Source organism: Coturnix japonica, chromosome 1, assembly GCF_001577835.2.
Source record: "Coturnix japonica isolate 7356 chromosome 1, Coturnix japonica 2.1, whole genome shotgun sequence".
In the NCBI taxonomy this organism is placed as follows: Eukaryota; Metazoa; Chordata; class Aves; order Galliformes; family Phasianidae; genus Coturnix; species Coturnix japonica.
In genome coordinates, this window is record NC_029516.1 from 25880210 (window position 1) to 25898554 (window position 18345).

The window sequence follows — 18345 nt, forward strand, 5'->3', positions numbered from 1 at the left end:
CATAAAAGAATGTAAATTTTGTAAACAAGAAGTATATGCTTATGTATATGCTGGCATACAGAGAAACATGCATGTACCCCCACCTCTGTAATTTAAACAGCTAGCAGAAGGTGGCAAGTATTTGACTTTTCTTAACCTTGAGATTTAAACTTTTCTGTAGTCATCAAGTAACTGTAGTGTGTTTGATTTTTTTCTCCTCAGAGCTCTAACAACAACATAATAACAACATAAATAATACTAGATTGTTAAAGGAGCAGATAGGTAAATGCCTATGAAAAGCACTAAAAGGCATGCCATGCTACAAGATGGAACCCATTCCTGATTTGGGCATAGTGTCTTGAATTCAGAGTGAATTCAAATTTAATGTTTTCTAAAACACTCAGTTTTATGAAGTTCATCTTCGAATGCATGCATATTTTGTCATAATTTGATTATTATGTACCCATTGTCTAAACAATAAGACCTTCATTCACCAGGTGTATTTCATAGCCTGGAGTTCTGTGCTTAGCGAAAATAGCACTGCTAAGTTCAGATGAGATTCCTGATCATCTTCTGTGTTACTACAGTATTTGAAATTAGGAGTTTCTAAATATTTGTGCAGAATACCTCCACTGGAAGTAGCAGAAGCAGTGGTGTATTCTGTCATTACTAGTAATTAGTAGAATGCTTCTGATTTCTGGGTCACTAAACAGAAGTGTGCACCCCTGTGTTCTCAGTAGTATCACACTACAATTTATTCACAGGGTCAACCTATAATTGCTTCTCAGACACACACTGAGCTCATTAGATGTACTTCATGTGAATAATAAGTTTTTTTTCTATGTTATTCTTTCTGGGTGCTTTCAGACCATGATCATTATTATACTGGGTGGCAAAATGGCAAAGAAGTATATTTTCTTTAATAGTGTCAGCCTATGTAGTGTTCTGTTAATGGCAGGAGTGCCATAATGCTGCTGTTTTTACAAGTATTTTAGATTAGCAGCCATCTTAAGACTCTGAGCGTTGACCTGGAGGACTGGGTGACTACTGTATGCTTTGAGACATTTGTACTGCTTCTGCAGATGCCTCTTTTGAGTACCTTTTGAATGGTTGGATCTACCAAAGAAGCTAGGAGCACAATCCATGAGACTGAATATATCACAGTGCTGTTCCAGAGGCTCTCTGCTGCGCATCCTCACCTTTCCCATCAAGTCTGCGTCTGCCTTGTTCTGCTACAGAAGAAAGGGCAGGATTTAAGTGCAGGCTTTTTTAAGGGAGAAAAATAGGTTGCTCTTAGTTCTGTGGTTCTCCCCAGTGCTGATGGTAGTTGGAGACTACAGACACTGCATTCTGCAGCTTCACCTGTGGAGCCCTGAGAATCAGGTTCACTCTTCATTCACTGTGCACCCAAGTCCTCCCGTGCACTCTACACAAGCATAACAAGTATGAGAACTGTCGTTTGCAATATTCAAAACAGAGTACTCGAAACTTCACAGCCATTGGTCGAGTTCTGAGTAACCACACTTGTGACCATTAACAAATCTTAATTAAAAATTCAAAACCTGAATTAAAAATTAAAGAATCAGTGTTTGCAGTAGTGTAAGTTGCATGCAGTGAATCTCTGCTTTTCACAGTTTATTGAATGAGTTCTAATCATCTTCATTTTTAGTGTCTGCTTTTCAAAACATCTTCTGTTTTGAGTAACACCAACATAAACCACATTAAGTATGGACTACCAGGCTGCAAAATTTCATATAATAAATGACATTTATTTTGTGTTAGCATAGTGAAAAGGAACCAAACTCACTACAGTCTTTAATTCACATGCTGAACTTTAAAGGGGCCAAACCAATTAAGAGAAAAGGTTTCCTGCTGGGCCCTGAGATGACAGATTTCAGCCCAGAGCTAGTTTATAAAGGCACGTTTATAAAACCTTTCAACAATAGGTTTTAAAATGGAAATGCTAATGCCGCTTTAGCAGTATCAGTTCTAGCAGATGCTACTGTATCATCTTCAGTAAAAAAGAAATCAATTCTTTTCCATATACGATTAACTTCTGCATTTTTTAATGTAATTTTTAAAATAAAACTGCTGGCTTTGAAATGGTTTCTACTAACAAGTTGAGCCAAGCCTATTATCTCAAACTATTGCCATATCTTTTGTATAAAAAAACAGCTATATTTACTTTATTGTTTGGTTCAGTTTGGGTACAATTCTTTCTTTCCCGATAAAAAACAATTTGTTATTGAAAATGACGACTTTTTTTTTTTTTTTTTTTTTTTTTTTTTAATTTATTAATGTAAGCTACAAGCGGTAACTCAAGAAGTAACTTTTCTTTTTGCTTTTATTATGTAGCTTCTCCTGGACACGCAATGGAACTCATTTTGATATAGATAAAGATGCACAGGTAACAATGAAGCCAAATTCAGGAACCCTTGTTGTAAATATTATGAATGGTGTGAAGGCAGAAGCATATGAAGGAGTATACCAGTGTACAGCAAGGAATGAAAGAGGAGCAGCCATTTCCAACAATATTGTTATACGTCCATCTAGTAAGTTAGAATCTTATATCAGTAAATTGCAAATGTCTTATATTTGTTTGTTTTCTTCTGGATATTTTGATTCATTTTCTTCTTTTCTCATATTTTATATCTTTATATATTAGAAGATGTTGTATAATTGCTAATATTCTGTTTTGATAATGCCTCTCCCAAATTCCTTAGAATATTTAGTAGACAAAATGCTTTCCTGATTTTTTTCTTAGTACAACTTCATGATCTACGGTGTTTAAAATTGGGTTGCACTTATACAATTTCAATTGGAATGAACTTGAAATCTTGAATGCTCCTAAATGATATGGGCAGCATTTGCTTTCTGTCTGATCGTTGTATTCCATAGTTTTTATAATTGCTTTAATTCAGAGTAGGTGAAGAACAAAAGGAAGATAAAGCTCAAAGATTTAAAGTAGTGGTAAGCTGCTTCTGTGGCTTTTCTCAGATCAGTTTTTCAGACTTCTTAGCTTAAAATGTGCCATTCTCACAAGTTTGATTAGAACATCTACAATATTATTTCAGGAAGATTTTTATTTTCTAATTTTGTGCATTACATTTTGTTTATCATACTTAAAATTTTCTGATGCTGTTGTAGATCCATTGGTAATTAGCCAAAATACTTTGAATCAGTGATTATACATTTAGTGAATTGTTGCTGTAATAATTATTTTAAAGAATCTGTTTCTCCCCCCAGGAAAGCATTAAAAAAATCAAAATTAAATATTTAATAAATAAGTTAAGACTTTACATTCTGCCGCTTCTAGTTCTTGTTGTTTTCTAGAATTCTGTGTGTATTTTTTCCTTAAATTGTAGATCTTTTCTCCATTCATAGTTTATAAGTGTGTTAAAATTATTTTCTCTAGGATCCCCTTTGTGGACTAAAGAAAAACTAGAACCAAATCATGTTCGTGAAGGTGATTCCCTGGTTCTAAACTGCAGGCCTCCTGTTGGCTTACCACCACCTATAATATTTTGGATGGATAATGGTGAGTTTGCTTCTTATGTAGTCTTACTTTACTTTACATTTACTTTACACTGTTTTTCTATGCATCTGACTGTTGCTTGCCAAGACCACAGGTGATGGAGTTTTGCTCTAAGTTAAAATACAGACTTTTCAGTTCTATAGTAATGAATAAACAAGCAAACATGCAGCTTGAAAGCATGAAGCCAGAATTAGCTGGAGATCTTAACGTAAGCCGGGGATTAACACAGTGGGAAAGAATGGAAGGACAAGGGAGTTCTAGAGAAAATGTCAGGTGTGTGTATTTACCAACCTAGAAAAGAATAATGGAAAAAATGTAGAGTCTGCAGATCACAACAATGGAGAGAAATTATAGCTGAAATAAATGTATTCTTATTTTTCCTCAGCTTTCCAAAGGCTGCCTCAAAGTGAAAGAGTTTCTCAAGGCCTCAATGGAGACCTTTACTTTTCTAATGTACAACCAGAGGACACCCGTGAGGACTATATTTGCTACGCGAGATTTAATCACACACAAACTATACAGCAGAAACAACCCATTTCTGTAAAAGTCTTTTCAAGTAGGTATTGCATCACCTAATACTTACACACTTGCATAGTATTTATCCAGAATCCTCAGGTACTTAAAAAACTTCTGTAGTTTTATGATAAAGATTTTGTTGGTTTAATTCAGAATAAGAAATTGCATTACTTTTTAAAGCTTAAAATGTAATCTCCGGTTTTCTTGATGTATAATCTGTTTTTAAAGCTGTCATTTTTCCTTTTATTAGGCTTTGTCTTTTGAAGAAATATTTCCTAGGATACGAATGACTGAAAAAAATACAGTGTAAAAATAACTTAAGTGGTTTTTATACTCAAGAATATCAATCTGTTACTCCTGTAACTATCAAAATAAATTAATCAACCATTTGATTAACTCACCGTGGCCATAACATCACCTTTTGATTCCCAATACTTTGATTTATCCCTCCTGTTTGCATTCTTCATGATATTCTGTTTATTTCAGTGGATTCATTGAATGACACTATAGCTGCTAATTTGAGTGACACTGATATTTATGGTGGTGAGTTATACTGGTCCTCACTGATACTCCTTGTTTCACAGTAGAATTTAGTTAACTAACTTTACCTCCGTAGCTGCTTAACCTTTTGCTTCCTTTTCAATTTCTAATGAAGGTATCTTGAATGAAGTTCTGGTGATAATACATGCAAAATGGGCTGCACAGTCCTTTCAACTTGTTCATGTTTTAATGTTACTGTAATATATGTGTCATAAACAGTAGCAGCTCCTAAAATAAATGAGTCCTTTCACACTGGGGCAGATTTAACAAGTTATTTATTTGCTTCTGTGTTATGTTGCTTCTTAATATTTTTTCTCCAACTATTAGTTTGGTTTGTTCATTATCACTGGGACTATTCAATATCACATGCTGCATAATAGATAACAACAATTAAGAGTTTAACAGATGCTCTTCATGTTTAATAACTTCTTAAATGTGCCATTCATTTTTAATATACTTCATGAATGTCAATCTGAACTGAAATTGATTAAAATCTAAACACCTTAATACTATCTGTGCAAATAACCTTGTAGGGAAAAGGTGTGTTTGTTTGTTTGCTGTTTGAACTTTTCACTAATCTATGTTGAATGGTGTATTGCAAATTAAATCCACCTGAACAGGTATTTGTGCTTAGCAAGGCTGACTGTGTGGTAAGACTGATGCCACAGCATCTGAGCATCTGGAACACCCCACTTAATCTTGTTTGAGATAAATGCATAATGTTTGTTCTGCTTTGTCTTTCTGTCGAGTGAGTCTCTGTATATGTTCAATTGTAACTTACCATAATCTGAACTGTGTCAGGGACACAGAATGTTTTCATTCTCTGCATAAAAATAAGCTCTCATTCAAGAACAGACAGTAACTATGCACCTGAGTGCAGGATGATACGTTAAATGCAGTTAGTAAGGAGCACGATTAGTTGGTCCATAACTCAGAAATATGAGAATTCCTTGAATTTTCAGTCTTGCAAAGTGAGACAGTGATCCTTAGCAGTGCGGAAACTGGATAGACTATAAAGAACCTGTGACTACTGACTATGTTTGTTATGCTTGACCTCCCTTTTCTCCCAATTTTAAGTTGCTCAGGTACAGCTTTTAAGGAATTCATGATAAATACTGTATTAAAATTAAGCGCTCTCTTTATGTCAGTAAATCCTGTCCCCTAATAAGCTATGCTGAACAAAGCATATTACAAAGTGAAGCATACCAACTTTGTTTATATTTCTGAATTTAATTACTTTGCTTTATTAGTGTTCCGATGGAAGCCCAGAAACTTTTGGTAACTTTCAATCTTTTGCGGACTGTGCTGTATGCATCCATACATAATTGCTTATGTAAAAACTATGTATCAAATGCTGCCCTTTCAGCAAACAAATAACAATTTTTTTTATGGAATCATAGATTGGCTTGGGTTGGACGGAACCTTAAAAACCATCTCCTTTCAGCCCCCCTGCCATGGGCAGGGCTGTCACCCACCAGATTAGGCTGCCCAGGGCCCCATCCAAACTGGTCTTGAGCACCTCCAGGGATGGTCCATCCATAGGCCCTATGGACAACCTTTACCAGTGCCTCAGCTTTCTCTGCATAAGGAACTTCTTCCTAACATCTAACCTAAATCTCTCCTCTTTTAGTTTAAAGCCATTTCCCCTTGTCCTATCACTGTCTACCTGTGTAAAAAAGCCAGTCTCCCTCCAGTTTGTGTACTCTCTCCAAGCACTGGAAGGCCACACTGAGGTCTCTCTTGAGCCTTCTCTTCATGTGTGTGTTCAAAATTCTAGCATTTACCTGGTTGAAATATGATTCTGATATGTCTGTCAAATGACTAACTTGTTAAAGTGTGTATTTATGTAACGTGATACTTTTAATTAAATGGACTATGTGTATCAAAATCTGTGTCTAAAATGTGAGAATGGATGTATGTATTTGATCAGTATTTAAAAAAAAAAATAATCTAGAAATTAATTGTTTTAACATTTCTTGTTCCAGCCAAGCCAGTTACAGAAAGGCCACCAGTTCTTCTTACACCAACGGGCAGCACAAGTAACAAAGTGGAACTGAGAGGAAATGTTCTCTTGTTGGAATGCATCGCAGCAGGATTGTGAGTAACTTTTTCTTCCATGTTTTTCTAAATAGAAGTACAGAATTGCTGGACAACATTTCAGAGACAATTAAGAAGTTAACACTGTATAATCTTAAGGATTTAAGGAACAGAAATATTAAATGGAAAGAGGACTTGAAGGAAGTCCTCCATTTTTCTCGAAAATCAGCAGCCATTTTAAGACTGGCTATGAACTTAAATGTTTTTCTCATTTATTAAATATACAAGATGGCCTCTGCTTTCAGGACACAAGCAAGAAAGGTCGTAAGGTAGCCTTGGACACTTGCCTTCATGTCTGAAGAATTTCATTCAGGAAACAAGTCTGATTTCTGCCTATCTGTACAATCATTAGGCTCTCTAATGGTATATAAAAAAAAAAAAGGATAAGAATGTGCTGGTATAATCTGAAAAAGCTTCTCACATGTGCAAATAGTTACTTAGGGATCATCTAGGTGGGAGTTGTTGGAACATACTTTCAGTGACTTACATCCAACTTCTTATTGCAATTTAGTTTAATTGGTGCTTGTTTCTTCAGTGTAATTCATGTTTGCCTTCGCTGCTTATTGTGCAAGTAGAAAATTACCGAAGAGCAGTTTAGCTTCATGAACTAGTTTGCTCTTAAATCAGTTTCATTCTCAGGAAAAAATCAGCAAATGGTTCAGTTAGTGTGGCAGTGAAATGTTTTTAGTATCAATTTGTTTTAAACACTTTACGGATATTTACAATGCACAGAAACATTCAGTGCAGATCACTCTGATGTAGCAGTGAGGAAAACCAGCAAATGATGCAACACAGCATCATGTAGAGGTATTCACTTGCAGAAACTCCAGAGGGTATGCTCATGTACAGTTTGGCATAGCTTGATACAGGGGTCAGTGCACTGTTTCTATCACAGCTGTGGTCTCTTCAGGTGTCCTTGTATTAGCACCACTAGCATAACCACAGCTGTGAGCAGGAATAGAATCAGATCTAGTAATCTTCATCCACCATACAGTCATACGCTTTTTAGCAACCTGTCAGTAAATTAATCAGAGGTCCACACACCGGTAAAATGGCTGTATAAAAACAGGAAAAAATGAAAATATCATGCTTTATATGGATTTGTGTCTTTGTAATTTTTATGTTGTATAGCTTTTTGTCTTAATAATTCAGTGAGGGAAGTTTACACTGCTATCCACAAGAGGCCAGATTCAGGCCTCTTGATTCATTAATGTTTGAGAGAAGATATTCTAATTAGTAAGTCATTTGTGTCTGGATGAGTTTGAAAATCTTTTTACTTCAGTGGCCACCATGGGGCACAACCAAGATTTAGACACAGTGCAGTCATGAGTAGCCATACTTGATTCTGCACTGGCATTTTATTCTATGTTTCTTTATTTTTGCTTTCTTGTAGGAAAGATTTGTTTCCTAACAGCTCTGCTGTCATGTTTATGATGTTCGTGGAGAATTAAGATATTGCTCAAAGGACAGTTGTAAACTTGTCATGATCCAAAGTTACTTTTAAGTAATCATAATAAAAAGTGTAGGTGCAGTAAGATATAAGTACATTTGTATCCCTTTATTAACCATCAAGGTTTTTAGATTAATCAGCAGAGAAATGCATTCCATAATTATTAAGCCTACAAGCAGATGGCAATCGACAGTGTTAGTGAGGCTTGTCATTTCCTAGAAACAAAAGCTGGCATACTTGGCACGTTTGCTGGACGTGCCCCAAAAATCTGAGTAAAGTCTTTTAAATGAATTGTTTGTAAAATATATCTTTAAATATAGAACTATCATCTTCCTCGTTGGCAGTCCCTTAATTTGATCTTCACTTTTGCTTCCCCAGACCCACACCAGTAATCCGCTGGATTAAAGAGGGTGGCGAACTGCCAGCCAACAGAACATTTTTCGAAAATTTTAAGAAAACTCTCAAGATTGTGGACGTCTCTGAAGCTGACACTGGGAACTACAAATGTATAGCAAGAAATACATTGGGTTCTACTCATCATGTCATTTCGGTAACTGTAAAAGGTAATACTTAAGTAATCCTCAGTTCAATACTGTCAGTGTCAAGAATGCAAGATTGAAATATACTTACTAGGATAGTGAATTTTTGCTGAAAGGATGGATGATAAGAGTAACCAATAGCGATCAATAAGCCAACTGAATTCTGCCATCAGACAGACTTTACCACCTCTAAGTTCCATTTCTCTTTTTATTATATTACTTTGTCAAGCAACATGCTAAACCGGGGCTGTACTGTAACACCAGTAAAATAATTCTTTAGCTGTGTTCATTTTAAGTTTTTTGATTAACTGTCATTAGACTGCTTCTATCCTTTATTGCTGTTCTGTTTTTGTTTTTTTTATCTTCCTCCACATCTCTCCTCTCTCTTCTTCACTTTGTTATTATTTTATCTTTTCTTCTCTCCATTCATATAGGCCAGATTATTTTTTCTGTTTTTCTAGACATCTTATATTCCCTTTCCTCTATGCACATTTCTATTTCCTTGATGTCTTCTGTCTGCACTATTGTCTTACTAGTTACAAAACCTCAATATTTTTGTTGAAATAGAAACCATAAGTATATTTGAAGTACTCTGAAACAAAAAATTTGGAATAACAGCTAATTAGGAACTCATGTAATTTGTAGTGCTCCCTTTGCATACTAAATAGCTATTTATTTTACAGTAGTCCAAGGTCACTTTACGGTCATGTTTAACCTTCTTTTCAAGAACAGAAGATTTGTTTGCACACATCTCCCCATGCAAAATCTGAAGTTTAATGGCAAATTGTGATAATATATAATAGATGTGGGGTTTGTTTGTTTGTTTGTTTGTTTGCTTGTTTCTTGTAAAAATAATTAGTTAATTAAAAATAATGACATAGATGCAAATCTTTTGGTAAAGTCAGTGTTCCTCCTGTTTTGATCTTTGTGTGTTTTCAGCTGTCTCATATGAACATCTAACCCTACTTAAACCACCCACTGAATTCAGCAAGACCAAAGATTTTGCCATTTATAAATTTTACCCTTGATATGAAATCTTTTTGTATAATCTATCCTAGCTTCAGTTCTAACAGCCTAACTACTGAGAACATGGATGTATCTGAAATTAATCAAAAGACCATTCTAGCCTCTATAGATGCCATAGTCAAATAAATCTTGCTGTCTTCATGAAAGGCAGTATCTGATTAAAAACAAGTTGCCCTCTAAGGAAGAAGGAACATTCTGTTATTTATCTCAGGATTTTGAAGTAAAAAGTTAACCCCTATTTAATGCAATCAGTAGCTTAGTTTAGCCAAAGTATAATTTATCAGATAATCCTTGAATATCATGTGTACAAAAAAAAAAAAAAAATCCAGCTGTGCAAGTTCATGTCTGTACCTATACATATAGTTTGAATTATTTTGTTATATCCATTGTTGTGCCTCATGGTTTTCTTTATGTAATTTTGGAAAATGAATGCTGTGTTTCTCTTCCTACCTCCAGCTGCCCCGTACTGGATAACAGCACCCAGGAACTTGGTCTTATCACCTGGAGAAGATGGGACGTTGATCTGCAGGGCTAACGGCAACCCAAAACCTAGCATAAGCTGGTTAACAAATGGCGTTCCCATAGCAAGTAAGACTTCTAACTACCTTGTGGGAGGATTAATAAGGAAAACCAAAAAGTATTAGTTTTTATAAAAATTATAAGTGAAGGATGCATTTGAAGTGTTGTTTTTTTTTTGCCTGATTATAAGTGAGGTGTCAAAAATACTGTAGTTACTAAAGATGGAATAACAAAATGTGTATTTAATGTGCATGAGAACACTGGATTTGTGAATATACACCTGGTTATCCCATCTGGTAGCATGCTTACAGAGAGACATAGCAACAAAGCTGTGACATTCCTTTTAGAGGAGTATTACTGAGGCATCATTTCCACCACTGGCATTCATCTTATCCAGTCCCCTCATTTGCTGCCCCAGAGATAGACATTTTTTGTGTAAATCAAAAAGATGATGTAAAAGTCATCACCCCTGTGAATGTTCAGAGCACTTTTGCAGGGTTTGCAGATTAGATTATGTTGGAGCCCTTCAGGCTTCAGCACTTACAATCATAGAATTACCAAGGTTGGAAAAGACCCTCAGGGTCACCCAGTCCAACCATCTACCAGTCACAAATAGTTCTCACTAAATGTCCCTCAACACAACGTCCAAATGTCCTACTGATTGTATAACTTTGACTTTTGGGATTAAAAGGTGTTTGAGAGGTGTAACAAAAGTGGGTGTCACAGAGATTCTCTGTGATAATATAGGAAATAGCAAAAAGCAAACAAGAACTTTCATTAGATTTATTCAAAATATTTGCAATACAAAACAGCTGACACTGAGCTGCAGGGCGAAAGTATGCAACTCTGGGGGAAAATCTAAAGGTATTTACAAAAGACACTCTACTGTTCTAATTTCCACAAGGATGCCTGTGATGGCAAAGTAGTTTTCAGAAGCCAACAGAGTCTAGCATGGTGTACATGCCAAAAAGATGAAATGAGGGAAAGTATTGAAATGATTATTTAGCCAACAACCTATTTCAGGGGTTTTAATTACATGTAAGTTGAGATCTTTGGCCTGAGATTTCAAACAGGAAGCTTCCATTGTTTAAGAAAACTATGCAAGCTGACATTAAGCACCATTTCAGAGAGCTATGTCTCATCTCACCAAACACTGGTAAGTACTGCAGGAAAATAGCAAAGTAATCTTGTGCATGCTGTATGTACATAAATAAGGATTTCTGCTTTATGCTTGAATTTTTGTACCTATCCTTTACTTACCTTTCTGGATTTTACATGGTCTCAAAATCCTTATTATTTTTATATAGTTGCTTTTAATCTTGTTTTGTTTGGTCTTGTTTGGTTCTGTGGAGACTTTTGTCTTGTGGATAGTTTACCCCTTCAGCACTCTTGACTAATAACATCTTTTGCAGATGATTATAACATTCATCTTTGCCTTTTACTGCTTCTTTGTCAAAGATGTAGGTGTTGCTATTAAAATAGTGAACAAGTAGATTTTCCAGAAAAGCCAGGATGCATCTTGCAACATCTTAGGGTAGCAGTAAAACATTGAGAGATACAAAGTTTCCAGAAGCAGCTACACGATGCCACCAAACTTCCCCAAGACAAGGGTAGCATATATTGGCTCGCTGTCCCTGAGGAATCAGTATATGGTGTTTTATTGGAGGGAACCTGGGAAAGATTAAAATACTTTAATAAAATTACCCACTCAGTCTCAGTAGGAGGGAAGGGAAAAAAGGAAAGGCCAAAGAATACAGCAAATAGTAACTGGGTAGCTAAGCATTATGTTAAGAGTCACTTTCACTTCTGAGGAAGGCTGAAATTTCACCATCTTAAATATATAATTTCAAGTTCACTGGATGCTTCAGGACACTGAGTCTGTCAGAGCATCAAAGAGAGGAAAAGCATCATGATCACAGAAACTGCAGTTCTTAAGATTCTTGTGATTTTGTGTTATTCTGAGTTATCAAAAAGCTGGTATGGAAACTACCAAATACAGTATGCCCCTTTTGTTCACTTGTTAGTAAATGACAGAATTGCGCCCCTCTTCCAACTGAATGATTAGTAAATCACTGTAAAAGGAAACTAAAGCAGCTGTTCCAGCTTCAGGGCAGTGCTGAACGAGCTACACCCATGGCAGGATTTCAAAGAAAAAGAACTACATTTGAATTTCAAAGCTCTGCTGTCATGTATATCCCACAATGTGCCCCCTGTGGCCCAGTAATCTGTTTGCAATACTTTAATTTTCTATTGGAAAGCAACACTGGGGGATGCTTAATTCTTCCGGTTTTGTTTTTCCATAATACATTCAGGCAAGGAGGGGGAATGTTGAAGAAAGAACTATCCATCCGTGTCTCAGTGAAAGGGTGAGCCTTAAATAACAGAACGGGAAAGAAAAATGGAAAAGGGAAGAAAGATGAAGACCAGATTTGTATCAAAATAAAGAAAAATATTAACATATTTTAAGTATCTATGAAAAAAGTGAAATGTTCTGAATTATATTACCCAGCATGAAAGGATACTTTTAAAGGAAGATTTTAAGTTTATTTGAAATCTTTTAGAACATTTTTTTGGACAGTAATGGTTTGAGGAAAAAGTTACTTTAATTTTAAAGCAAGCTGTTCTGGGCATATTGGAGTGATAAGGGGCAAGCCTTCTAATGTTTACTCACAGGAGTAATTTGAACCCACATGCACAGTCCCATTGAGGTCAATTAGAATTACTTTTGCAAGTAGCAATTGAAAGTTCAGGCCATGACTCTGCCTTGCCTTGCGCTTCAATTAACACTCCAGTTCTGCATTATTTATACTGCTGTATAATCTGTTGTGATTCAGTGCTCAGATATTCAATATGGCTTTACAAAAGGGAAGCCATGCATAAAGTATCTCAACTTTTAAAAAAGTAACAACATGGATTAATTGGGAAGGGGAAGCGCTTTCATAATTGGACATTGCAAATACCGCACAAAAGACTAATTTATTGGTTCAGTAGTTCATAGTCCATGATGAACTATTAAATATCAAATACACACTTAGATTTAAACAAAGTAGTGCACTGAAGGGCACTGTTTATCTGCTTTCAAAACAGATTTCACATTTCACATTGAATCTTGGTTTGAGTTAGTCTCCATTAGTAATCACTTTGAAGTTAATGGAGAAACACTAGCTCTTAAATTTCCTTCATGAAAGGCTTTGATAATCCCTGGCTCAGGGATTTGTTGTCCATCATGCTTTGTGTGTGTACACACACGTGCTGCTTATGATGGACGTGGGAGGGTGGGGGCAAACCTGCTGGACTCTGATGCCCCAAGGAGATGAATCTGGCTTAGGACTTGCAGTAGACAGTAAAACCTTTGATAAGCAGCTTTTTTTCACTCTGCACAAGATAGTCAAAATACAGCTGTGGCTGTGGAGTTAATACTCTGTCATCACATTGGTGTTAATAGTATGATAAAAATCAAAAGCTTGCCCCAGAACAAGGATTGCAGTGATGACTGTAAAATATTTTGCTGAGAATCAAGTGAGATTATTAAGAAAAGGGCACTTCTTTCTTTCTCCATCTCTTCCATATTTAAGTCTTTGAGAATTCATTATAGGTGATAGAGTAAGGCAAAGTTGAATTACACAGGTTTCTTTTTCTTGCTTAGTTTTGGTCTTGTATGACCCTATAGGTTTTCAGATCTTTCTGATGCTCTGTACTGCTCATCCTTGCGGTTTTACTATTAGCTTTTGTCCAGATTTACCCGACTCTGAAAATATAGACCAACATTCCTCTGGGTCAGAAGCTTTTCTGCACACATCATTGGAACTGTATGCATCTGTGCCGAAATACATCCTGTTTCTATGATATCCTCCTGTTGTCTTAGCTAATCCATCAGAATACAAATGTATAACGTTTTACAAATAGTTCTTCAGAACTACCACTTCAGTCTCTCAACTGTAGTTATTTTTAACTGCAGAAAGATCTTCCTCATTTTGAAAATTGCATGTCAACATGAATTTTTGGAGAAAGAAGCAAGTCAAGAAAAATAATTGTAGATTATTTTTAGCAAAAGTTACAGTAAAAGTGATCGTCTGATACAGTCAGAACCTGAAGGTCATTACTATGCAAGGACCATATGTTTCTAAATAACTCAGCCGTCTTTACTTTCTTAATATTTTTTCAACAGTAACAGGGTCTTCAAAGCTATCTCTGAGGTCAGATTTGAAAATGATGTGTTAAAAGCCAGTGGTAAACTCAGGCCCTATTTACATTAACTATTATTTGTCCATAAACTTAAGGACAGAATAATAGTATTTGTAGAACTACTGCAGCAGATGCTCAGTAGAAAAATAAAAAATAATTTTCTTGGTATCGCTAAGAAACTGATGCAAAATGAAAATTCAGCTCTACTAAAGAGATGGAAGAGAAAGCACGAAATATTAGGAAATATTAGGAGTGTCAGAAGACAGTTGAGTAGATGCCAGTCTCAACACAGCACACTTGATTCAGCATGCAGGTAGCTAGGTAAGAGAAAGGAAGTGCTGACTAACCTGATACTTCTTCTTCTTTTTTTTTCTTTTTTTTTTTTTTTTTTTTTTTTTTTGTGTGTGTGTGTGTGTGTGTGTGTGTGTGTTTCTCTCTTTTTTGTTCTTTTCTCCTGGGACCCATGACTTAAAACCCTTTCTTAGAACAGGCAGCTACTTCCTTTTCTTGGAAGTGCTGAAGAATGATATCTCTTCCTTAAATGAATCAGTGGGAAGGGAAGATGCTAACTTAAGCCTGTAAGTTAGAAAGTATGGGATGTATCCAGACTGGAGGGATGCACAGAGCATGGGACAGGACAGAGGCATGAGCCTCTGCCTCTTATGGGGATGGTTATGTACATTTTCCGTGTAATGGTGACCTGTGTACAGAAACAGGATGCTTTTCACAGGTGACTAGACTGCCTGCTGGGCAGTATTTTCAGCCCATTAATCTTTTAGTGAACATGGCACTTACAAGTAGAGTACTAAGATACTATCTGAAACAGAAGGTACTGCCACTTACAGAAAATCCATGTCATTTCTTTTAATTGATCTTTTCTATGAATCCAAAGAAATCAGGAATGTTTTTATATGAAAATCTCTTCTACAAATGCACTTATTTTCTCAAACTCCATTAATTGGTGTCAGTCTCAATGAAGCAAACATACTATGATGTTCTTTTTTATTTACTTATTTTTCATATTAATATAGCAATAAGTTCACCAGTGTATCAATATTAGTAATGCTTTGATAGATCTTAGCTAGCTTAAATGTTAAACTATAATTTGTGCATTTTTATTTGGTGCAGAGTTACGATATAATTCTGTTATACCTCTGTGACTCCAGTTGTATCATAACTGATAGCCATTATTCTTCAGTTATATATCAGAATTCTATTTTCAATTATATTCTAGATTCTGGTCTGCAAGTGTGTTTTTATGCACTCTTGCTGCTATGGAATAGTTGGAGAAATGGCATCTTATAGGAGTTACATAAGGGAAAGAGTGCCACCTACTGAATTACTGTCACTGCTTTTGTGAAGACTGCTGGTTTTGTGTGAAAGAAATGTCTTACTCTGAGATAGTTTGAAATGGACTATCTAAATAATTCAGATAATTATTTAGGTATATAAACACAGGTTTGAAAAGCTGAACAATTAAACTCTAAGGGCTTTAAGGTTCCAATTATAACCCAGTTTTCTTCTGATGTTCAGAAGTATTTCTTTATTTTTGTAGATGGTGTTTGTAGTTCCCTGAATTTTGTTATATCTGTGTATTTCCTCCTTGTTTTGTGCAAAATATGATCTCACCTTTGCTTCTTTGGGCAAAAAGAAACACAGTGCAACAACAAAAGCAACAAACACTAAAGCCTTTTAAAAAAAGTAAATCTACCATTCTGAGTTAAATGTGCATAGAACTGAAAGAACTTTCTTAATCATTCTGGATTGCAGATCTTACACAGTGAACAAAGGTGAAAACAGAGCAAATGGCATATTGGTCTCACATATTATATCTTCTTTTCAGTACCATGAAACATGTAACACAATGGCAGTTTAAGAGAAAGTAACCATTACTTTTCTTTACACCAACAGTTGCCCCGGAAGATCCTAGCAGAAAGGTAGATGGAGATACCATTATTTTCTCAGCTGTACAAGAACGGTCAAGTGCTGTTTATCAGTGCAATGCTTCTAATGAGTATGGATACTTGCTGGCAAATGCATTTGTAAATGTTCTTGGTAAGAAAAAATGCTTATATTTTTCAGTTTTCTTGGTTATTCGTTTGTGGCCTGCTACTTACGTGGACTGTACACCCAAACATTCATTGAGGTTTTTAGTATATGGAAAATGATCATTTTCTGAGCCTTGTAAATGCCCCATATATAGATATCTTTTGGTTTCTTCTTGTAGGATATTCTTGAATTTCCTTTTCACTACTACTTGGTAAAAAGCATAGTTGTGGAATCTGTACAAATTTGGATGATTTTTTTGTTTTTTTAATTAAATCATTAAAAAAAGATAAATAAAAAAGAAAGGTAGGAATTAATATTCCTTAGGATAGAATGTTTTGGTACACTTTCATTTATTTGTTGGTGTTTTGGGACAGTTAAATGTATGTTACATCTGAAAACTACAGTATAGAATGCATTCCACTCCTGCAGTGATCCGAGTTTCAGGTAATGCCTGAGTAAGGCACAGCTAAACTACAGATTATCTATAAATTGCTATTGCAAGGAGTAATGATTATGCATTAGTCTTGATGGCCTCCAAGGATGTGTTTCATGTTATGAGATATTGTGTCCTTGGTATCTTCCCACTAAATTTAACAAAAATAGTAGAAGGATGGCCACTAAAGGCTCTTGTGAAGTAAATGGCAGGTCGTATGATTGAGAGACAGGTTTTTAAATGAAAGAACCTAATTTTGGGATTTCTGTTAAAAAATGTAGGTGTTTCACCAAAAATACCTGTTAGCTTCTTTCTGCCTGGAGGTTGCTTGGAATTATATGGTTCACTCTGTTTCCAGGAGTACTTCTTCATGAAGTTCATTCTAATTTAAATTTTCCAATTGAAACCACTTTCTTTAGTGCCCTATAAATTGTAAAGAGCAAAGAAATGCTTGTTTTTTGGATGAAAATTTTGCTGCATTAATATTTCCTCAGGCTGCAAATAGTAGAATGTAATTGGACCCTAGACTGAGATCAGGAATATTGCTTTAGGCCCTGCTTGATGTCTTCATGTTTTGCATTTGTATCTTTGCATCTATATCCAGATATCTTTATCTTTTCAGCTGAGCCACCAAGGATTCTGACTCCTGCTAATAAACTGTATCAAGTCATTGCGGATAGTCCTGCATTAATAGACTGTGCTTATTTTGGTTCACCTAAGCCTGAAATTGAATGGTAGGTTATAGTTGTTGTGCTTAAGTTATGGAACTGAACCAGTTGTGCCTATGGAAGCAAAAATATTAATTATATTTGACATAGCAACATGGTTAAGTGTAAAGTTTAAACTTAAATTTAAATCATTATGTCTGTGTGCATTTGCTAACATAGCAGTCCAACATTATATTTCCTAGTAATAAGCTATGATAGAATGTACTTATGATGTTTGGTAATGGTGTTATCTTTCTCTTAAAGGTTTAAGGGAGTGAAAGGTAGCATCTTGCGTGGAAATGAATATGTTTTCCATGATAATGGAACCTTGGAAATTCCAGTGGCTCAGAAGGATAGTACTGGCACTTACACATGTGTTGCAAGGAATAAATTAGGGAAGACACAAAATGAAGTACAATTGGAAGTTAAAGGTAAGCTATGAATCACTGTTTCATCATGAATGACTATAGAACTGAAGACTTTCTAAATATCTAATAGACATTTCAAATTTCAGACCCAACGATGATAATTAAACAGCCAGAATACAAAGTGATTCAGCGATCTGCCCAGGCTTCATTTGAGTGTGTAATAAAACATGATCCTACCTTAATGCCAACAGTTATATGGCTGAAAGACAATAATGAACTCCCAGATGATGAAAGGTATAGACAAAATATTTCATCTTTAATTTTTCTTTTCTTGCTTCTTCTGTGTGCTTTTTCTCCTGAAATTTTGAAGGGCACATACTGTCACATACTGACATTTTTCAA

At 35.5% G+C, this 18345-nt stretch overlaps 1 protein-coding gene across 50 annotated transcripts in view; it reads left to right on the top strand.

Moving 5' to 3' along the window:
• The window catches only part of NRCAM (neuronal cell adhesion molecule), a 137676-nt gene that overhangs the window by 79392 nt on the left and 39939 nt on the right, over nt 1-18345 (top strand). For 36 of the 50 annotated variants that reach the window (XM_015854431.2, XM_015854438.2, XM_032443121.1 and 33 more), the window contains 11 exons: nt 2335-2531; nt 3395-3517; nt 3900-4070; nt 4517-4573; nt 6556-6667; nt 8496-8680; nt 10139-10270; nt 16298-16441; nt 17491-17602; nt 17840-18006; nt 18090-18237. In XM_015854431.2, coding sequence (XP_015709917.1) covers nt 2335-2531; nt 3395-3517; nt 3900-4070; nt 4517-4573; nt 6556-6667; nt 8496-8680; nt 10139-10270; nt 16298-16441; nt 17491-17602; nt 17840-18006; nt 18090-18237 — 1548 coding nt within the window. The remainder of the gene's footprint in view (nt 1-2334; nt 2532-3394; nt 3518-3899; nt 4071-4516; nt 4574-6555; nt 6668-8495; nt 8681-10138; nt 10271-16297; nt 16442-17490; nt 17603-17839; nt 18007-18089; nt 18238-18345) is intronic. The other 14 variants (XM_032443129.1, XM_015854516.2, XM_015854469.2 and 11 more) reach the window with 1 other exon arrangement.